This window comes from Hippopotamus amphibius, chromosome 15, assembly GCF_030028045.1.
Source record: "Hippopotamus amphibius kiboko isolate mHipAmp2 chromosome 15, mHipAmp2.hap2, whole genome shotgun sequence".
NCBI lineage: Eukaryota > Metazoa > Chordata > Mammalia > Artiodactyla > Hippopotamidae > Hippopotamus > Hippopotamus amphibius.
Window position 1 is genome coordinate 29566398 of NC_080200.1, and position 22629 is coordinate 29589026.

The 22629-nt window shown below is 49.4% G+C and overlaps 1 protein-coding gene across 2 annotated transcripts; it reads left to right on the forward strand.

The window, feature by feature from the left end:
- Positions 1–71: 71 nt before the first annotated feature.
- SDHA (succinate dehydrogenase complex flavoprotein subunit A) lies at positions 72–21020 on the forward strand. 2 transcript variants are annotated; one of them, XM_057708782.1, is made up of 15 exons: positions 72–182; positions 5138–5227; positions 6215–6376; positions 8360–8503; positions 8726–8890; positions 9496–9644; positions 10307–10431; positions 11935–12103; positions 12889–13084; positions 13697–13868; positions 15615–15733; positions 17023–17134; positions 17289–17419; positions 19044–19157; positions 20715–21020. In XM_057708782.1, exons 1-15 carry the CDS (start codon positions 120–122, stop codon positions 20799–20801), a joined length of 1998 nt encoding a protein of 665 aa, XP_057564765.1. In that variant the 5' UTR covers positions 72–119; the 3' UTR covers positions 20802–21020. The 2 variants fall into 2 exon arrangements, with proteins under 2 accessions (XP_057564765.1, XP_057564766.1); XM_057708783.1 differs by having other exon boundaries at positions 98–182; positions 5141–5227.
- Positions 21021–22629: the final 1609 nt, after the last annotated feature.

Sequence of the window (22629 nt, forward strand, 5' to 3'; positions counted from 1 at the left end):
CCCCCGGCGCTGGCTGTGCGCAGGCGCAGCGTCTCCCCCGGCCCCGCCCTCCCCGCGCGCGGCGACGTGCGCAGGCGCGGTCTGCGCGGGGCCTGGCGGGACGGCTGCGGAGAGCAGACATGGCGGGGCTCGGTGCTGTGTCGCGGCTGCTGCGCGCCCGGCGCCTGGCGCTGACCCGTGCGGTGAGTTGGCGCCGCGGGCGAGGCAGGGCGAACGGCGGGCCCCGCTCTCCCGGCCCCGCGGCCGGACGGGCTGCGCATGGCCCTCCGGACTCTGTCCGACCGGGCCGGGCGGCGGCGAGGTGAAGGTCACGACCCTGCGGGCCGCCCGGGTCCCCTTCCCGCCCGGGGCCGGGTCAGGAGCCCGGCGCGAGGGCCGAGGCCGCGCGCTTATCCCCGGGCGCGCTTGCGGCCGCGGCCGCCCGAGGTTACGCGGCGGGACGGGCCCGGGGAGGTCTGACCACGGCGGGGCCGGGCGGGCGGGGTCCGAGCGGAGCCCCGGCGCTAGGCTCGGCCTGGCTTCTGGGGCGTGTACGGTGGCCCCTGCGCAGTGACCGCAGAGCCGCCGGGGCGGACGCGGGGCGGGTGTCCTCCTGGGCGCTCCCCGCGGGGCCCCGTGAGCCCTGCTCGGCCTGGTGCGGGCTGTGCTTTCCCGAGGCCTGGCTGCTGGACCGTGTCCCCTGCACTCTTGACAGGTTTTCGGAGTCGACCCTTTGGGATTTTATCGAAGCACTGCATTTAGAGGGTTCGGTCATTGGGCCCTTTGCATGAACTTCCCGAGCCTCCTAGTTGGTAATTTAATTACAAAGTAAAGGTCCGAATGGGAACCAAGGCTTTCAACAATGTTGACTTGATCTATGCCTGTAATTATAGCCACAATTTTCTTTTTCTTTAAATACAGGAGTTAAAAATTTATGTTAAGCGTGAAGAGGTTTAGTCAGACAACTTGCTAACACCAGAAACCATTTTAAGTGCTTTCATGTGTTGCTCTTGCTGGTGCTTACAGAGCAGAGGTTCCCCCAGACCCCAAATCTTGGGCTCTAAGACGCAATGGTAGCAGGGGGTCCACAGGCAAGAGATGAAGCCTAAGGTCAGTGGGGCAGTTTTAGTCAGCCAAGCGAGAGCAGACTTCTGAGTGGGCCCTATTGTTAGGTGAGATGACAGATTTGGTATCTGGTGGTGACTGGGGAAGAGCTGAGAAGTCACTCCTCAGCCCGGACTGGAGCCCAGCATCCCTTATTCCATCCTGCGGGTGCCCTTCACCCACCACTCTCCCTTTGCCAGTTTAGGAAAATATTGCCGTCGTTTATCCAGGCTGGGCTGGAAGAAGTTCACATCTGAGCTTGTAGCTGAAAGTGAGAGTCAAGTTCTACGCACAGCAGATTGGAGTGTACACCTCTCCTTTCCTAGTGGCTTGATTGGAAGTGATCTCGGTGGAATCTGCTGTTAGCCGTCAGCACTGTGCCTCACTGTCCTCTTCAGTCCTCACCGCGATCCCCTTTTCAGGTGCTTGTGAACATGATGGCAAGATAGAGTTCGAAAAATTGAACCACAGCTTAGGGCTACCAGGATGGTCATGGATTAAAGTTTTTTATCTCGATGAAGATAGCTGTGGAAATTATTTCCATCTGTGGAAATTAATCTGCAAGCTGGATATTGGAGTTTAAGATGGATGAGAACAAAAGCATCAAATTGGCAGAACAGAAAAAAAAAGGAATTCATGATCTCCAGCTGAGGGATGTTCATGGCGTCTCCTTGATGAGGATAATTTGAATAAAGTCCACAGAAAATTTTACTTTATCTCATTTTGTTCAATTCTGTGGGGTTTCCAAGTCATATTTACAGCTGCTTTCAAGTTACAAAATTATCAAACCTATTTTGCCTTTGTTTTGTTTTCACTTGTCCCAATGCACCGACACAATTTGCAAACTGTTCCAAAGTATTGATAGTTAAATCGAAAGGAAAAGTAAAACCAAGAACTTTAAATAGTTGGTGCTTAACTTCTCACTTCAGATTTTTTAGTTTTCAACAAGATATTGTTCTAGAATGTCAGCTTTTCTTTGAATGTGTTGTTCTGAATATGTTTTTGTTTTTTTTTCCTTTAAGAACTTTTATTGAGATACAATAAACTGCATATATTTAAAGTGTACAATTTGATATTTTTTCTCCTTAGTAGTGTATATATGGCAATCCCAATCTTCCAGTTCATATCCCGCCCCCCACCCCGCACTTTCCCCACTTGGTGTCCGTATGTTTGTTCTCTACATCTGTGTCTCTATTTCTGCCTTACAAACCGGTTGATTTCTGAATATGTTTTAATGGTGTATCTAAACTTACATTATTTAGGCCACTGTAGTAATCTTTTGTTCCTTGGGATAATTATAATGCCACTGGCTTTCAGTTCTGTATTCTGTGTCATGCTTTTCCTGGCTCACTTGAAAAATTGTGGCTCGGTTTTGGTACATAACCTGGATATTCATCTTAGTTTGGAGATTTTTCCCAAGGGTCCGTAGACAGGGGACAGGGGAGGGGAGTACAGGATCTGGAGCCAGCCAGGCAGCCCCAATCCAGGCCTCCTGCACCCTGGAGAGACTCGGTTCTCTGGGGTTCAGGGGGATTCTGTGAGGTAACGTGTGAAAGCTTTGTGTGGTGCTCCTCCGTGCCAGGCCCACAGCTCATAGCCGACCCTCGGTAATCATGGGAATGGTATTTTAAACATCCCGTTTTAAAAACCTTTAAATTTTTAGTGACAATAATTACACACAGTTGTAACAACAACAACAACAAAAGGCAATGAATACAGAAGTCCTTATAAGTGAGAGGGAGTAAGACTACCTCCTTCCCCAGACCTGTTCCCCAGTGGAATCAATTCTGAATTGTTTTTGGTATTGACCTCTGCTGTTTACCTCCATTTTTCTAGTTAGTATGCAGGTGCATTTTTGTCCATTTTAGACATTGATTTTTGCTGGTAAATTAGGAGTCAGTTCGCTTAAACCATTCTACTACCCACATCCTCAGTTCTCCCGATGTAACTGTGCACGCATTTTCAGACCCTTTCTTGTCTACTTTTGTAATTGTGTAGCTTGCACTTACAAATTAGTTTCTTGTTCATGATTCTTAGGTGTATTTTGTTAGATGAGGACTCCCCACTTTGCTAGATTGAGGACATGAGTATCTCTACCTTTCTCACTTTTTTCTTTTTCCTCCTAATTCAATCCCCTGTACTTTTATGCTGTTAAGAGCTCGATGTTCTTTTAATCCTACCTTACGTAGATTTCTGCATTCTTTTTCATTACCCTGTCGAAACATGTTTGATAATTTCACTTCAAAAAACATTAGATTAATAGGTGACATAAAATGAGTTTTATTTAAAGACAGAAATTGGATTAAAATTGGACTCTCCAGATTCTAAAATCACTCCCCAAGTCAGATTTAGATGCAAAAAACAGTTACTCTTTTTCCACAGAGAAATAATGTGTTAATTTGTTTAAGATTTCATTACCGTAGCTGCTGGTTTTTTAGTTAACCGTGTGCGTGTGGTGTGTGTGTCTGTCTGTCTTTATTCAGCGTGAACATCCTGGAAAGAAGAAATAAATACTTAGCGAATTTAAGAAATCTCATGGTTTCTGTTTTAATTTTAATTTGGCATCCCAAAATGTGTTGTTCTTATTGGTACTGTTAGCTGTATTTATATTGTACTTTGTGAAATTTTCAAGAACATTTGTATTAAAATTCTTTCAGTGACTTAGTTTTTTGGTTAAAATATGATTTTACCATTTAAAATCATAATATAGCTGAAGAATATGTGTTCTTTTTAATTCATATCTGAATGAAAAAAATAAATGGTTTTGTCAGTAAAAACAAACATACTTAGCTTTGCAAATGGAGAATTCAAGAATGTCGCTCTTATCAGTTCAGATCTACTTAAAAACTCAAGAAACTGCTTTTTAATTGGAGCTATTAAAATAAACTCAACTATTTGTATCAGCTATCACTCAGTCTCAGAGTTAGAGGAAGCCGTCTGTGACACTCCTCGCAGGTGGTGGGTCAGGTCATCCAGCCCCGGCCGGAGTCCCTCATCTCATAGGGAAGTCTGTCCAGTTTCAGACAGCTCCGTTGGAGCTCATTTTGAATTTGGAAATTCTCCTCCCTGTAATCGCTGCTTTTCTGTCTCGTAGCATAATGTCTTTTCCACACAGAATTGAAACGTCTCTTGCAATTGCAGAATACTTGAAGGCATCCCTTTTGTCATGGTTGAATGTACTTATTTCCCAAAACTGTTCTTCAAGATATTTCTAAAGACTGTTATCAGTAGTCTACTAAGAGGCAGTCAGCAGAATGGAAAGACTTATTCCCTAAATTGCTGGCCATTCTTAGCCTATGAAGAATGTTGCCTCTCATGCTGGGCTCTGATTTCACGAATACCCCTTTCCAGGGTATATGGTTATAGGATGGGACATTTAAGCCGAGACTTGGAATTGTAGACGTTGGCTAGGGAGAGGCCAGGGACAGGTGTCCCAGCAGAGGGAACGGCACGTGGAGTGTGACAGATGAGGGGGTGTGACTGAGCCACTGCAGGTGTGGAGAGGGTGACGCAGGGCCAGGAGCGTCTCTGGGCCTGAATCTCCACGCTTACAGTGAAGGGATAGCACCACGCCCAGGGGACAGGCTGCGCTGAAGCCTCCACTCCGGATGCCATGCACAGCGCCTCTGCCAGCACCTCACGGGGGCGCTCCGGCCTGAAGGGGGCTGGGACGGATCCGGGAAAAGCGCTTCGTTCTTTGCAAAAGTGCCACTTAGGCAACGCAGATGTCCTTCCCATTCTCTGCGGAGTACCATAAATGAAGAAATTAATGTGAAAACGTGCCTTTTTCATTTCCTCAGTCAGTGAGTGTCCTGTCTGGAAACAGACTTCACCTAGAAGGGCCTTGGCGGGTGTGCCAGTTTCTCACCTCCTGTGTCTGCCCTGGGTCCTTAGCCCTGGTCATATCCTTCAGGGTTAAGTGGGGGGCTCCAGGTAAGGTTTCTGGGTGAAAGGGAGCACCTGGATACGTAAGAAGGTTGACGACTTAGAAGGGAAGTTGTAATTACAAGTGCCCTGTTCCGCAAAGATATTTAGCACGCCATCTGTGTTTCAGCAGCGACCAGCAGCGCTGCAGGCAGGAGCCCGCAGTTTCCACTTCACTGTTGATGGCAATAAGAGGTCATCCGCTAAGGTTTCAGATGCGGTAAGTTCATGGCTCTTTGTTATGAGTGATTTTCTTGACTTAGCAGAATAGTGTTCTATACCAGTTTTTAATGTATTAATATTTGAGTGACACACAGGTTTTACTTTAAAAATTGTCATTCTAATGCAAGCTCAAGTTATTTTTAGTGTAATAATAATGATAGTGCAACAAGCATAGATGGTAACATTTTTTGCTTGTGGCTCCTATATCCATAAGCCAGGTTATACTTTAAGTCAAGGAAACAAAATAATGAGAAACAAATGTCAGATGAACAGTATTTACTGGAATGGTTGGTGACAGACACCCTGCCCAGCTGTGTTTACGAGGCCCTTCCGCTCTCTGTTGAGGGAAGTGGAATTTGCTTCCCAGTCCCTATCTCATAAGCTCACAATAGCTACTAAATGCTAGTTGGCACTTTCTCAGTCGTAAATACAGTATGGAGCTGGAGTAGACGTGTGTCCTTGGTTTCTGGGTGGTCTTCAGGTGAAAGGACTGTGCTTATCGAAATGAAACAACATTTCAGTGTTTTCATGAGAAGCTTGCAAATCATGATCTGTGCTACATTTTAAGCTTAGGTTTGCATAAGCATATGGGTATAAATAGAAAAAGAGAAGGTAAGTAAAAATGATAATTGCAAAGAAAAGCAATAGTTAGAATTGGTCTTTTGATTTGTGGTGTGCGTTCCTCGGTGTGTGTGGTCCCCTGCTTTGAGGTTTCGGCCTTTCAGCTAACGGTGGGTGTCTTAGCTCCGTGGGGTGGGTGCTTTGCTGTTGATGAGAGCTGTTTTTTGGCCCCTTTCCGTTTGAGGGTGTGCCTACCATGACTGCCATGACTACTGCACTGTACCTGGAGTGCAGGCCCAGCACAGGATGGAGGCCCTCTGGGTGTGGCAATGACTCTCCTGTGTGTTGAGCTCTTTCACGGTAACCATAGCCTCAGTGTCTGGCCTCGTTGAACCAGTGATTGACGGGGATTTTTCTTTTCCAGATTTCTACGCAGTACCCAGTAGTGGATCATGAATTTGATGCAGTGGTGGTCGGTGCCGGAGGGGCAGGCCTGCGAGCTGCGTTTGGCCTCTCTGAAGCGGGGTTTAACACGGCCTGTGTCACGAAGCTCTTTCCCACCAGGTCACACACTGTCGCAGCCCAGGTATGAGAAAGGGCTCTGTCAGTCCTTTTGGTGCTTGCAAGGCGCTGCGCGGCCCGGCTCTCCGCCACAGCGGCCTCCCGCCGCAGGCCACCCTCCCCCATGCTCCGTCTGCTCCTGGCACTCACACGCCGGGGGTCTCTGCCCACGCCGCCCCCACCCCACTGCCTGGAGCCTTGCTGTCACTCCTGTTTCTGCTCCAGTCACACCCCTCGTGCCTGCTGCCATCGTGGTGTGGTCTTCACTGCACTTACCCAGTAGGAACCAGCTCGTTGCGGGCTTGCCCTGTATCTGCCGGAGCCTCAAGGCAGACCTAGAGTGGTGGTTACGAGCTCTGAGGATGGGTGAAGGTGCAGCATGGAAAACAATGGCCTTTAATGCTCTGAATTTAGGGAAGAAGAGAAGTAAGGTGGAAAACTATGTGACTTTATAATTTTTTCACTCTGGGCACACTGTAGGTAGTGCCCAGCTGGCGTGTAAGCAGTATTCTGAAATCACACTTGACTGTCTTTTCTAGTATTTGAGCACATCTCCTCCTTGAGACAACAGAGGGTGTGGTGACTTTCTAAGAAGCAGTAAGTGCTCTCATCACCGTGAGGTCTGAGACAGCTGTATTCAGGGTCCAGCAACATTCCTTAGGCACTTAGCTGCCCATATGTTGGTGCGAAAGCTGTGCTTTTTAAACGAAAGAATAAGAAGTAAATATCTTTGGAGAATTCATTGTCTAAAAGGAAGAAGAGATATAAGCAGATACTTTTGAATGGTATTTCAAAATACTACAGTTTTCAGGTCGTGCAGTATTATTAAAAAGAATGAGAAAAAAGGTAGCTTAACTTGAATGCTGGTTCTCGAGAAAAGGTGCGATTGGGGGAGGGATAGCATTTGTGCGTGCACTGGGCCACGTGCTGTTGTTTGAGTTAAATTCATTGAGATGTTATTTTTTACTTCCTCGATTAGCAAAACTCCAAGTTTGACAAAGCTCTGTTGGCAAGGCTGTGGGGACGTGGACATTTTTTTACATTGCTGGTGATGAGGATATAAACTTATATAAATAACCCCTTTGAAAGGCAGTTTGGTGTTTGCATTATTTTAAACCAGCGTTCTATAGTCTGCCACCCTGGCACTTAACGTTTTTTTTATCAGGATTGTGTTTGGGTTTACACGTGGAGGGGTTGGAGGAGGGAGGAAGGAAGGAACCTGGTAGCTCGTGGCACGTGTCTGTACAAGGTTCCTTGCCCTGTGCTAGTGACTCGTTTTGTGGTAGCAAAACGTAACGTGAGAAACTGAGGCACGGCAGCAGCAACTGGAGAAGACATTCCAGGGAGAGTCTGCTTGACTCAGAAGTTATGCTTGAATAAGAGTTGGGAGCAATGGAAGTGAGAGAATGTGCCTTGTGAGAAGGAGATTATCTGAAGAGCAGAAGTGCCGTTTTAAGTTGGGGTTGGCGGACGGGCGTGGACGTCTGTCCCTGTACTGCGATTTCTGTGACTGAGGGGCAGGCGGTGGGGGTGTGGGGAGCGGGGGGCGTGCACAGCAGAGGGAAGCAGGGGTGTGGGAAGTGTGGCTCTGAACCCTCGGCAGTAAGCACTTCCTGCGTTAACACAGGTGTGCAAGTACCATCGGGCATGTTTGTCACAAGGTTATTAGACCTGAGTCCCTCTTACATGCCGGGCTTGGTAAGAAAGAAACCTCATCTGAGGAACCTCGGCGGACCCTCCAGACCGCTCCCCGAGGGGCTGGGCTCCATGTCCCTCTCACGGGGGAGGCGCCTGAGGCTGGGGGATTCCATAACTGGGCCCTGTCTCCAGGTTGCACGGGGAGGAGACGTGCTTCGGGATCTGCCGGGCGGGGAGGTGCCTCACGGAGCCTCTCCCGCAAGTAGCTGGCTTTTTCCAGGTCGGGTTCTGGGCAGGAAGCAGTGGGGAGAGCGGCCTGGGGTATGCCGTGGAGCTCCTGCTGCCGCTCACGGGGCTGCTGCTGTTTCAGGGAGGGATCAACGCCGCGCTGGGGAACATGGAGGAGGACAACTGGAGGTGGCACTTCTACGATACCGTGAAGGGCTCCGACTGGCTGGGGGACCAGGACGCCATCCACTACATGACAGAGCAGGCCCCCGCCTCCGTGGTGGAGGTAACGTCCTCGCCAGCTGTCTGACGCGGGAGGGGTTGCGGCGGGAGTTGTTAGCCGGCAGGGTGCGGCGCTGCTGTAACCGGGCTCCTCTCTTCTGTGCTGACCTTTCCATAGGATGTGTTTGTCCTGGGTCTGCGAATTCGCACTGATGTTCTAGTGCAAGTTAGCCGTGAGCGCCTTGCTCCCTTTAAGGTGCTAGGTGTTCATTTTTCTGTTTCTTAGCTGGAGAATTACGGAATGCCATTCAGCAGAACTGAAGACGGGAGGATCTACCAGCGTGCCTTTGGCGGACAGAGCCTCAAGTTCGGGAAAGGCGGACAGGCCCATCGGTGCTGCTGTGTGGCTGACCGCACCGGCCACTCACTGCTGCACACGTTGTATGGAAGGGTGAGGTGCCCTGGGCGCACAGGGTGGTGGGACATGGCCGGGCCAGGCATGCGGTAACAAGGGAAGCAGGCCACCCCGGGGACAGGTCGGTGTGTCAGCCTGTCCGCCCAGGGGTTGCTTTTTAAGCAGTAGAGTAACTTGGTAGTTGTTAATTTGAAAGTATCTGTTTTAGAAAATTAAGTTGATAATTGTTACAAATACGTGGAGCATTTTGTTTTACTTGGACTAAGTGGCCATGTGGCAGCAGACCCCGTGTAGTATAGCCTGGTCTAAGTCGGGACCCTGTGGTCCATGGGCACAGCTGTGGCAGCAGCTCTGAGGGGAGTTTAGTGTTACCTCTGGCGCCTCTCGGGGTGGTGTAGAGCTGAGGGTTGTCCCACGTACAGCATCCTCTTCTGGGCTGCGTTGTTTGTACGAGTGAGTTGTCACGCAATGGTATCAGCGCTGTCGTCCATGGGTTGAAGTCTGTGGCTCCGTTTCCAACCCTCTGTTCCCCTAGGGTCAGCCTGATCCCCTCGGCCCCACACCAGATCAGGGTCTCTAACCTGTTAGGCTTAACAGTGCAGGTGCAGGTGCAGGAGTCCTTTTGTTTGTTTCTTTTTCAGTCTCTGCGCTATGACACCAGCTATTTTGTGGAGTATTTTGCCTTGGATCTCCTGATGGAGAGCGGGGAGTGTCGAGGTGTTATTGCTCTGTGCATAGAAGACGGGTCCATCCACCGCATCAGAGCAAAGAACACTGTGGTAGCTACTGGGTGAGCGTCTGATTTTGTTGTGTTCAGCTTCTCTGCAGGCAAGCTGAGTTTGGGAGCGTCTGTCCTAATGAGAATGGAGGTGTCGTGGGGTTGTGGCTGAGGCGCAGGCTGTGGCTTCAGCCAGGGAGGGTCGTAGCTTTGCAGGCCTGAGGGGAGACCCAGCACCTGCGTTGGGGTGGAGAGGAAGTGTCAGCAGTTCACCGCTGGGAGGACCCTGGGGGAAACGGAGGCCTGGAGAGTCACGTGACGCCTTCCGGAATAATGTCTCTTTTGCTTTGATAGATGTGCGTTTATACTGATTTCTGGGTTAGATAAGTGCTGTTTGTTCACATGAGGAAAATAAGTAAATTCAAGTTTATATACTGTCGGTCTGTTATTTTAACCCTTTTAAGTGCGTCCATAAATGTTTTTAAATTCTGTTATTTTATGAAAGTAACATTCTTATCAGGGAAGTCAGTCACACAGCTCAGAAGTGCCCCGGAGTACAAGCGAGAGTGCCTTCTCTACCCACTAGGCTCCTGTCCCGGTTGCCCAGGGCAGCATGTGCAGAGGTACCCACAGAGGTGCCGCCTCCGCTCCTTGGCCCACTGCAGTCCGTTAGAAAGGAGGTCCTGGTGGGACACTTGTGCAGTCACTTCTCTGCCGGCCTGTCTCTTTTCCAGAGGCTACGGGCGCACCTACTTCAGCTGCACATCCGCCCACACCACCACCGGGGACGGCACCGCCATGATCACCAGGGCAGGCCTTCCCTGCCAGGACCTGGAGTTCGTTCAGTTCCACCCCACAGGTAGGACGGCATCAAGCTCTTTGTGTCTTTCGGGTGCTCAGCACCTGTGGGAAGGCTCCTTTGCGGTATGTGCACTTGCTTTCTCCTGTCTCACATCCTCACTTATGACTTCCCAGAGGAGAGTCTTCCCCGTGTCCTCCAAGGCAGTGGAGGCCAGCGTCTTGCCTCTGTGTCTTGTCGTGGCGCACTTACCCAGCCGCGAAGCAGTGATTGTTCCTTGTCCCTCTCCCCGACAGGTGGGGACAGGTCTGTCTCATTTACCGCCGTCTTCGCAGTGCCCAGCACATGGTAGGGCCTCAGTCAGTAGAGCCAGAGGGAATGCATTTGAGTGGAGAAGTGGCACTGATAGATTGCAGGCTGCAGGAGAGCGTCAGGGTGCTGCAGTGCCAGAGCGTGGCAGGTGGGGCCAGGAGATGTCCACGTGTGCGGGTGATGAGTGCACAAACATGAGAGGGGAACCTGGGGGTGTGGGGGTTGGCGAGTTCCGTCCTGAACTTACTTTCTGGGGTGTTTTCCAGCCTGCCAGCTGAGGACCCGCCACGGCGCTGTGAAGGACAGGGCCTGTTTTTTCTCTTTGCTCTGTCTGTGTTGTTTTTGACCCTGGTAGGGATGAGAAATAAAAAATGTATTAGGTGGTAATTTTATTGCTGTTTTTCACCAGTAAAATGGCTGAGACATCTGAATTCCCTCTGTCGTTAGAGCTCCATTTCTTTTGCTTCGTTTTCAATGTGTGAGGGATAAGCCGCTGGAAGAAATGGCCACTGAGACTAAGAAAACTGAAAGATGAGATACAGGAATTTGCATCTTGCTTCAAAAGCAAGGTAACCCTTTGGTGCACTGATAAAAGTGTCAGCCTTCAAACATCACAGACGGACGTGTTAACATCCAGCACGGGGCACCCTTGTCCTCATGACATCGGGGGACCGTCGAGATGAGGGTGCAGCTCCCCCTCCCCATTGCCAGGCTTGGATCGCGCCTCCCAGCGGCGTATTGGTGGGCTCATGTCTGAAGATGGGCACCATCCCACAGGGTTGTGGTGAGACTTAGAATCGTACGCAGTGGGTGCAACCTAAGTATCGGCTGTAGTGACTGTTGCCTCGTTGTTGTTTGGTTACTTGAGATGCCACGTTTCCAGGCTCGTTTCTTTACCTACAGGAATCAATACAGTTTCATGGTGCAAAGGATGTTTAAAAATTGAAACCTGAGATATTTAAGGTAAACTTGGTCATGGTGAGAGTTTAAAACACAGTTTGTAATCGGTATCGAGCAGAGCTGTGTGGTCCACGCAGCAGACCTTTCTCTTCTACCGCTTGGTCATTGCGTTTTCATACTGCGGTGTCGTGCTGTGCCGTAACTTTTCCTCTCTGACACTCTGGTGAGTGTGATGCCCTTTGCACGCCCTTTCCTGTCTCCTCTCAAAGTATCTTGGGAAAAACACGTGCATTTGAGATGTAGACCCAGCAGTCCTACGTTACACGCATGTAATCAGTTGGTTGTTTGCAGGCATCTATGGCGCCGGCTGTCTCATCACGGAAGGGTGCCGGGGAGAGGGAGGCATCCTCATCAACAGTCAAGGCGAGAGGTTCATGGAGCGCTACGCGCCCGTCGCCAAGGACCTGGCGTCCAGGGACGTCGTGTCCCGCTCCATGACTCTGGAGATCCGTGAAGGAAGGTCTGTGAGCCCGTCCCCAGAGGTGTCTGAGAGCGCGTGCGTGCCCCACCCCTCTGCGGGCTGTGGTTCGAGTCTGCATTTCAGGGCGGGCTGGGGGGCGTCTGTGTGGGTCAGCGCCCCACCCCCCCTGGAGGCCTGCCTGGTGCTGTCAGTTTAGGGTCTCTGAAGACCTACATGTAGCCAGTTAGCTGTAAATCCTTCTCCGAACTGTGGGACACAGCTGGGTGTGTGAGTGCGTGTGTGACAGAGGCAGGCAGTGTGGGGGAGGAGACACACCCCCACCCTGAATTTAGTGAGCGAGCTTCAGGTGGTGTGTTGTCTTAACCCCTGGGTGGGCGGGCTGTTTGTGCTTCAGTAGAGCAGCGTGAGGCCTCAGCCCCCGACTGCATGCCGCCCTGGTGACTCTGTTAAATACCAGGAGTGTGGCTTTACATCGGTGCGCAGGAAGTGAGAAGTCAGGTGGTTCTCTGGCCCGTTTGGCGTGAAGGGATCCTGTAATGCCTGCACTGAGGAGAGTGTGGCACACTGACTTCCTGGCCCTCAGGTGTGAGCCTGGTGAGGGCAGGGCATCCATTGTGTTCACAGCTGCATCCCAGCACCTGGGGGGTCCACCCTGGCACGTGGTTGGTGCTGAGAAGAGACATCATGGAAAGGTGGCCTTAGCAAAGGGGTCGTTTTCTCCAGGATCAAAGCCTGTGGAGCCTCGCTTGCCGCAAGGATGTGGTGACCTCACGTTTTCTGGATTGCTGTCCTGGACCTTACGCCGTGATGTCCTTTTTCACCAGAGGCTGTGGCCCCGAGAAGGATCACGTGTACCTGCAGCTGCACCACCTCCCCCCTGAGCAGCTGGCCATGCGCCTGCCCGGCATCTCAGAGACGGCCATGATCTTCGCGGGTGTGGACGTCACCAAGGAGCCGATCCCTGTGCTTCCCACCGTGCACTACAACATGGGCGGCATCCCCACCAACTACAAGGGGCAGGTGACTGCTTCCACGGCAGGCCCCCTGTGGACGGTCTCCCCTCAGAAGCCCCGTGCAGTCTGATAGGCTGCTGCTGCTGGAGGGTGGGGGCTTGGCTCTTCTCTGGTTTTTGCATTCATGCTTCAATTAACTATTAATAGTTGATTAATCCCTCCTTAGTAAACAGTCATAGATATAAGGTCATTTGCAGTTTTTCCTACATGATTACATGTTATAAATTGTATTGTGTGTTCTTTACAATGAATACTTTTGGATGGTTTGTGGTTCACTATTTCAGCCCCTCATCAGGCAGGTGGGTAGAACTATTGGGAGAGCCTGACTTAGGACTCCAGTCTTCCACGCCCAGTTTAATGTCCTTCCACCTGCCACGCTTCCCTCCTCTGAGCCCGCCACAGAGTGGGGGTGCAGGGGCAGCGGGTGAGATTCTACTGGTGTGAGTAGTGGGATTGGGGTCCTTTGACCTCTGCACAGGGGGCAGGGAAAGAGGCTGGGCAGTGTCTGGGAGGGTTCGCTGTAGGTGGTGTAGGTCCAGCTTTTACCTTTTCTCCAACTGCCTCTGCAGGAAGGAGGGCTGAGCAGACCGCACTTCGTAATCTCAGTCTTCTTCCCCAGGTTCTGAAGCACGTGAACGGCCAGGACCAGATTGTGCCCGGCCTGTACGCGTGCGGGGAGGCTGCCTGCGCCTCTGTGCACGGCGCCAACCGACTGGGGGCAAACTCGCTCCTGGACCTGGTCGTCTTCGGCCGGGCGTGCGCCCTGAGCATTGCGGAGTCCTGCAGACCCGGTATGTGCTTCTGCCAGTCATCTGGCCATTTCAAGGAGGCTTTGCTTCGCAATCATATAGTGGGGGTCTGGTTTTCTTCCCCTGGAAGTGAGGAAACAGAAATTCAGAGATTTTTATGGTGATAGACCTGAGGCTAGACACAGGCTAGGTGGCAGTTAGAAGAGTAACTTTAGTCAGGTTTTTTTGCCGTCATTATGTTCTGCTCAGAAAAGTCTCTGTTGGGAAAGTGTTGTTTAGAAGGGGTTTATGACATATTACTTGCCTGATTATCTCCAAGGAAGTGTTTTAAATGGCAGGTCTGTAAATGAATATATAATTTTTTGGTACTTATAGAAAACTAATAAAATACTAAAAACAAAATACAACTAAGTCTGTTAAGGGAAAAAGGGAGGAGTTAATGCCAGCAGAACAGAAGACGGTCACAGCTCTCCCCTCAGTGAGGTGGATTTCCATCAGCGATTTAAAAGATACCATGTGCTAGTCTGAGGTCAGCCCTAGTGCCCGTTTGCTGCAACCAGAGCCCAGTAGCAATCACAGAGCAGAAAATTTGAGGTTCCATTTCTTTGACAATGAGAAAAAGGAAGTTTTTTTAGAATACTTTTCTATCTGAAGGATCAGTGCACACTTTTAAAACCTTTGGAATTCTGCATTAAAAAGGAACAGACTGCCCACACATGCGCAACATGAGTGAATCTGTGTTAGGTCGTGTGATCCAGTCTCAAGAGACCACACGTGTGTAGGTTTTTTGTGTGGCATCTGGGGAAGGGAAGCTAGGGCAGGAGACGGGTGGTCACTAGGGTCTGGGTCTGCTTGCGGTGGGGCTTACACAGCTCTACTTATCAAGACCAGCAAACTACACTAGAAGTGGTATCACACCGTCGTTACGCTTTAATTTTTAAAAACAAACAAAGGAGAAGAAAAGTGTTTGCACCACTACTTTTCCCAAAGTATGACTATTTTAAACATTAAAATGCTTAAACTCTGTTCTGGATTCTGATCATGGTAGTTATGGGAGTCTATATATGTGTTAAAATTTGTAGAACTGTGCATCTAAGGGAAAAGCTCAATCGTATGGAATGGTCATTTTTTTTTAAGTATTAAAAACAAAAGCTAGCAAAATTGCCTGCCTAGAAGAGCTTGGGCAGTCTCGGCCTTGGAGAGAATGGCTGCAAGCCTTCGTCTTCTGCATTTCACACCTGCATGTGTTACCTTCTGTAGGAAATATATTTAAAAACGTCATCCCAAAACAGCTTAAAAAACCCTCAAAGCATTTATCTTTTTAGAAAGGCAAGAACAGAAAATCTTAAGGTTTATTTAAGAGGGTACAGGGGCAGGATTAGCTGGAGACTGTTAAACGCCTCCAGCCAGGCCGCCCCATCCCACCCCCACCAAAGTCTGAGAACCAGATTCGGGGTCGGGGGGTGGGGTGCGACAGAGTGAGAGCTGCTGTTCTGGAGGATGCAGTTTTTTCCTTCCTTGCGGTGCAAGGTTTGTTTGCATAAACCTAATTTTTGACCTTCAGAGGTGGGTTCTGTTTTGTTCATTCAAAGATTACTTATTGGACACTGACTTTTTGCCAAAAATTTTGTCTTTTTGTCTACTCTTTGGCCCCAGGTCAATAGATGCTTCCTCAGGGATAAGGTGGTCCAGGGGGAGTATTAGCTCTGGTTATGCATGCATTTTCCAAACTCCCTGAAAGGGTATAATACACATTTGGTGGGTTTTTTTTTTTTTCTCTTCTTAAAGGAGATAAAGTTCCCTCGATCAGACCAAATGCTGGGGAAGAATCTGTCATGAATCTTGACAAATTGAGATTTGCCAATGGAAGCATAAGAACATCAGAACTACGACTGAACATGCAGAAGGTAGGAGCCTGGACACGCCCTGGGTGAGCGGGCCAGCTGCGTCCATAGCCCTTCACTGGCATGGCCGTGTCTCGGAGGCATGTTCAGGCCTGAGTGAGATCAAAGGGAGTGCTTTCCACACGGGAGGCTGGAGGGGGCAGCCCAGGGCACACACAGCGACCCTGTAGCTCCAGGCCTCACCTTCTCACAAACGTGCCAGGAGCTTGGTGCAGCTTCCCCGCTCAGACTGTCTCTGGCCCTCATCTTATGTCAGCCTGAGGAGGAGGGACAGTGGAAGGTCTGAGAAGCCCGGTTCCCAGCTGGGAGCTTCCCAAGCCCAGCACGTCTCATTGCTGAGGAATAATCCCATCCTCACACCTGCTTACTGCAGCTCTGGGAAGCGTCTTTAAACTGGGCCCATTCGTGCCACTGAATGAGATCAGGAAGGGGGTGTGGATGGCGTGCGGAAACCCAGTCACCTCCTCCGTCAGCACGTCAGATGCAATGGTCTGTGTTTCTGACGGCGTGTGATAGTGGAGCATGGAAAATGTGGCTGGACTAAGTTAATTTTATTTAGTTTCGGTTTAAATGTAGGTACATGTGATTAGTGGCTGCTGCATCGGGTAATGCAGGTTTAGGTCAATTAAAAATATTTGACTGCTCTAGATAAATAGTAAACAAAACAGCTAGGGATCAGTCACCTCCTTTTAACACAGGGATTCTTGGTCTGTGGATGAGACCTCTAGCCACTTGAAATTATTTGCGAGAATTTCTGTGTTGGGCGCGTTTTCTGTAAAGAAGCCCCTTCCTCTGGTTGCATTCCGGAAGGGTTCCTGTGGGCCAGCCACGCAGACACCACCACAAGGGAAGAGGTGCATATGACCCTTCTCAGAGGACTGTGGTTCTGTGATTTTGTCTTCACGTGAGACTGGGCTTCGTGGAGGCCTGGTGGGATGGTAAGTGAGAGGGCAGGAGTGAAGGAGCGTGGAGAGAGGGCGTCTAAAGGTACAAGTCTCCAGATAAAAAGAAACAAGCCCTGGGGATGGGATGCACAGCATGGTGACTGTAGTTAATGTTACTGTATTGTACATTTGGAAATTGCTTAGAGAGTAGGTTTTTAAAGTTGTTACAAACAAAGAAACTTTGTTTTAAAATTCAGAGTGATAAACAGTCTGAATTTCCTAGTTTTTCTATCTAAGTAAGTATTTTACAAAAAAGTGAAATGCATAAGAAAAAAATCTAAAGGTTTAATGGTTCTTGGCATGGCTTCTCCACAAGGGTTAAAAGCTTACAAATATTTTGTATTACAGTCGATGCAAAATCATGCCGCAGTGTTCCGTGTGGGAAGCGTGTTACAGGAAGGCTGTGAGAAGATCAGCAAGCTCTATGGAGATCTAAAGCATCTGAAGACGTTTGACAGGGGTGAGTGGTTCCTCGGGCCCTGCACACGCTTGTTGCTGGGTGTCTGCACGGTGGGCTGCGGCCCAGCCCGACCCGTTTAGCACTGACGCAGCCCGTCCTTGCTGAGTGGGCCCTGGCTGGATCCTGTTGTCTGATGGCTGCCTTGTGTGTCCAGGAATGGTCTGGAACACTGACCTGGTGGAGACCCTGGAGCTGCAGAACCTGATGCTTTGTGCCCTGCAGACCATTTATGGAGCAGAAGCCCGGAAGGAGTCCCGCGGCGCTCACGCCAGGGAGGATTTCAAGGTGCGCCTTCATGTCCACCCTGCCCCCGCTGTCCTCCGCGCTGTGTTGCGCGGCCCCTGACTCTGCACCCTCTGCATCTCCCACAAGTCGGTTGAGAAGGGTGCTTTGTCTCTTCTGATAACCTTCGCACCTGTGTTCTCACCGTGCTGAGTTCTCACCGTGCTCAGTACTAGTGTGACCTTTTCCTGCTTTGGATCAGAACCTGCTGCTGCCTCTCGCAGCCTCGCTGGGGCAGAGGTCAGTGTGCAGTGGTCCTGTTGCCTGGAAGTGCTCACTTGCTGACTTAAAATGATGGTTAAGTCATCGTTTCAGACCTGCTTCTGGTTCAGGAAAGGATTGTAGAGCCTCACCTTGGATCACTGTTCTTTTAATGATCTGATTTTCACACAGGCTCACTTGTCACATTCTGCAGAAAAGAGTACTCGGCCTGTGGTAGGAAGATTTTCATGGAAAGGGGTGTTTGGGGGGCAGTCACGTTAAGGAAGGGGCACGTCTGCAGGTTCTGGACTGCTTCCCCATGATGGACACTTTGGTCCAGGATAGTGTTTGGGTGGCTCAGAGGGGCTGAGCAGGGGGAACTGGGTTCTGCTCCACCATGAGACACTGATTGGAGCTGATTTGATCCACCGAGGACTTGGTTGGAGGAGGAGGTTGGTGAGCACACTCGTCCTGTGCGCCAAGGACAGAAGCCTCTCCCAGAGCCTGTGGTTGGTTCCTGCGGCTGAGACGTCACCGCAGATGTGCAGGCAGAACCCGCTTGCCCTGGGAGGCTCATCCCTCCCGGAGGCACAGGTGCAGGAGTAGGGAGTGCACCCTGCCCCATTCCCCAGGCAGGAGGTCTGACCTCACTGAGCAGAAACTGCCAAGTAGTTGGACATTTTGGGTTTTATTTGAAGAGGCTTTTGTGCATCTTACCTGTTACCACATGCAAGACATTCCTTAATAACATTCAGCCTTTTTTAAAAGTTTTTGAAAAATTTAATAATTGCTAAAATTAGAACACAAATAAAAAAGGCTAAAAGTCGAAGTCTGCAAGAATACAAAGATGGGAAAAGTATTTGATAAACTTTCAAGTGCACGAAAGATCTGTTTAATGCCAATGCCTTCCGCTAGTTTGAGAGAAAGTGTGCAAATGGGGTCCTGGCCCGTCGTGCAGCACGCCTGCTGTCCAGCTGTGTGGCTCGGGGCCTAGGCTGGGCCAGCATAGAGCGGGAGGCTCATCGCTGTGTCCAGAGGACTGACAGCTCATCAGTAAGGGCCCGTGGGCGCGTCTGGAGGACTGACAGCTGGTCACTGGCTGACTGACCCTGAGTCTCGTTGCCTTCAGTTGCGTGTGGTGCTCAGTGGTGCGTGTTCTTGCCGTGTGCTCTTCCAGATCAGATCTGCACACGTGGCTTCAGTGGGAAGTTATACAGGAGACATGCTTGGAAATGGACCGGGAAGGCCCTGGCTCTGAACAAGGTCTGCTTTGACGATGGAGACCTTGTTGGTGGAATCTGGGGGATTCATGTCAGACTCCTCTCATGTATCTTTTTAATGATTTGCCATGTTTTCTGGTTGTATCGCTGTATAGAATGTTTCTTGATGGCGTTTTCCGAAATAAACATACTTTCTGTGGCCTCAGGAGCGGGTGGACGAGTATGATTACTCCAGGCCCATCCAGGGGCAGCAGAAGAAGCCGTTTGAGCAGCACTGGAGGAAGCACACGCTTTCCTACGTGGACATCGAGACTGGAAAGGTACGTGGGGAACGGGTTCTGCTCACGTGTGTGCTGGCGCTGGGCCGTGCCTTGTGTTGTGCAGGTCAGCATTTGGTGAACTGGGAGAAGCAGCATGCATTTACATGGACTTGACAGATTTGAGACACCACTGAAAAGACGCTGGCAGTCAGGCTTCTGCCTGGAAACGGAACCCAGCATGGGCAGGGGGTTCCAAAGGGCCGTCTCCTAAGGCGCTGGTGCTGGGCAGGTGTGCGGGAGCACCAGAGGCCCGGTGGTAGGGGAGGAGATGGAGGTTCTGAGCCCGTAGAGAGCTGACGTTGGGGTGGGGGTGGGACAAGGAGACACCCCACCCCTCCCTTCCCTTTGACTGGACCACCTGGAAGCAGCCTCAGGGAAGCCCAGGGAATGCTGTGCAGCCCTGAGCTTCCCTGTGCAGGTAACACGTGGGGGCGGGGCGGGGCAGACATGGGAACCACCAGCTGAGAGAGCCGTGGGGCCCCATCGTCAGTCTTGTTCCAGTGAAGCATAACTCACGCATTTGGCATTTCTGCCTGGCGTGAAGATGCAGAAATAATTAAGATGTCAAGTGCAAGCCTTCCACAGCTCCCTAAGAGATAGTCCTAGTCACTTGTTTGAGTCCACGGAAGTTCTGCTGTGCTGTCCTCTCACTTCTGTAGAGTGCCTAGTGGGATTGTTTAATACAGGTAGACAGCAATTCTCATAGTTTCTCATGTAGGCTATTTTCTAGCAGTGTATATAGTCAGACGACCCTCTTAATACAAACCTATTTTTTTAATGTTTGGACTTTTTTATGATTATAGAAGAAATACATGCTCATTTTAGAAAGTACAGAACGTATGAAAAGAATGAAGGAAAGTAACATTTATAAGCTTAACAATTAGATCTTTCATCATCATTTTGAAATATTTCCTTAAAATTTTGTATGTGTATAAATATTCACTGAGAAGTAGAAAAAACTGAGACTTCCCTGGTGGCGCAGTGGTTAAGAATCTGCCTGCCAATGCAGGGTACGTGGGTTTGACCCCTAGTCTGGGAAGATCCTGTGTGCCGCAGAGCAGCTAAGCCTGTGCACCACAACTACTGAAGCCCGTGTGCCTAGAGCCCGTGCTTCACAACAAGGGAAGCCACCTCACTGAAAAGCCCGAGCACTGCAACAAAGAATAGCCCCCACTTACCACGAGCCGAGAAGGCCCTTGTGCAGCAAAGAAGACCTAACGTAGCCAAAGAAAAAAAGAAAAAACTGCAAATACATACGTAATTTACTGATAACAGCATATACAAGGTTTTGTCTACTTTATGAGCATTTTCAATTTACATTTTCGTTTAAAGCATTGAGAATTTGCTGCAGTATTATTTAATTGCTGTATTCCATCCATGGATTTACGTAGTCAGTCCTGAGTTTGTTGCTGAAAAATATTCCAGTGAATACCTTTGTTTTTAAGTTCTTGAATGTTTTTCTGCAAGTCTGCTTTTATGGTTAATTTTCCAGATGCACACAAGAGGGTTGTTTGTACATTTTTGTGTGCTAACTCATCACTGACTCTTCTTTTTTAGGTCTCCCTGGAATACAGACCTGTAATCGACAGAACTTTGAATGAGGCTGACTGCGCCACGGTCCCCCCAGCCATCCGCTCCTACTGAGGAGGCAGGAGTTTACCAGCTCTTGTAATTATGTATAATAGCTCACGCACGTGTTCGTATCATAACTGCCTTCCTAAACTGTGCCCTCAAGTGACTGAGGTTGCCAGCTGACTGAGATTCCCACCAGAGGCCAGTAGGTGCCAGCAGTCAGCTTGCCTTCATCCCGGCTTCATTCATGTGAAATAATAAAACTGGGTGCAATTCTTAGATGAAACATAAGTTACAAACTTGAGTTTATTTCCAGGTTTATTGCAAATCTTGTACTGTTTGAATTGAGGCATATTTGTTGACCTGAAATATAAAACATGGCTATCTTTTTATTCTGTTGCATCAAAATCCAGAAGCTTTGTTGTATATTTAAGTAAAAGTGAATTTTGGTGTCTGACAGCAAATGAAGAAAACAGACACTTCCTCCTAGTTCTTAGCAAGCAAACGGTTTAATATGAGAACATGTGTCCTAAAGTATTGAAACGACCAAATACTAAATGAAACTGATGTGGGTATAAATGGAGTCCGTTCTTTCCCCTCCTGCACGTGCTGCTCAGGGCCACCTTCCAAGTGCTCGTCTCAGGGTTGGCTTCTGCAGAATCCGAGGCAGTTGGGTTCATTCATTTCACATTCTGTTTTTCTAGTTTAGGGATTGCCTTTAAAAATTTAGAGTTTGTCAGTATGTAAAGCATTTACATGATTGTAAAGCATTTACACGACTGCCAAGCCTGTTGTGTTCAGCACTCACCTCCTTAACTGTCCCTTGTGCTCTCCTCTCTCGCCTCCACAGGACCCACTGTCGTTTTTCTTTCTGTTGAGTGTCCTAAGAAAAAAGAAAGCAAGTACACATTAGTGTTGTGATAGACGGCCCTGCCCCTTGCCTGCGTGGCCTGGAGGTCCCTCCTTGTCACTCCTGTGCCAAGTCCTGTTGCACTGCGTGAGTGTACCTTGTCCCCTGGCAGGACATTTGTGTTATTGCCACAGTGAGTAACTGTGAAGTCATTTTCTGAGCCAGTTTCTTAGAAGGGGAGTCCTAAAAGTAGGATTGCTGGGTCAGAGGGCAAATGCACTTGTCGTTTTGTTAGATGCTGGCAAATTCTCTTCGTGGTGGCTGTGACATTCTGCACCAGCAGTGTCGGAGTCCCTGTTTCCCAATCAGATAACAGGAAATTTTATCTTAGTATAGCTTTGTTGTTGTTGTTGTTGCCATTTTTAACAGCTTTTGGGGGTGTAATTGGCAGAAGACAATGAGCGTACCTCCTGCCACTTGGCTCTCTCTCCTCCCCGCTCTCCCCACCTGTCCACAGGGAGCCGCTGATCTGCCTTCTGTTGTAGGTTAGTTTGCAGCATCTAAATAAGCAGAATCATAGAGTGCACACTCTTTTTATTTGGCTTCTCTTACTTAGCATTGTGATTCTGATTCATCCACGGTGCTGAACCCAAAGTTCACGTGCAAGGGGACTGATGTGTTTTGTGGCTTGAGGGCTGCATCGAGGATGTCAGCTCCTGGCCCTGCTCCCATCAGAGGAAGTCCTCAGAGAAAACAAGCTACCGGCAGTGTAGCAAGTGTCTGCAAGCCAACTGCCAGTTCAGCTGTGACAGTCACATAGGAAAATGTTGTTTTGAGTGGCCTTGGAGCATAGTGCTTTGGGTCTACAGCCTGAGTGAACTATAGTCTGAAGACAAAGCAGCTAAGAAATTCTAAATTCCAGTCAGTAATCTCATTATTAGTAGCAACGTTGGAATTCATGCTTTGAAATCGTGTAGCCTGAGTTAACGCTAACAACTAATTATGTTAATGTTGAAGGTAAGATGTTTTCCTGAGAAAGAGGGAAAGACT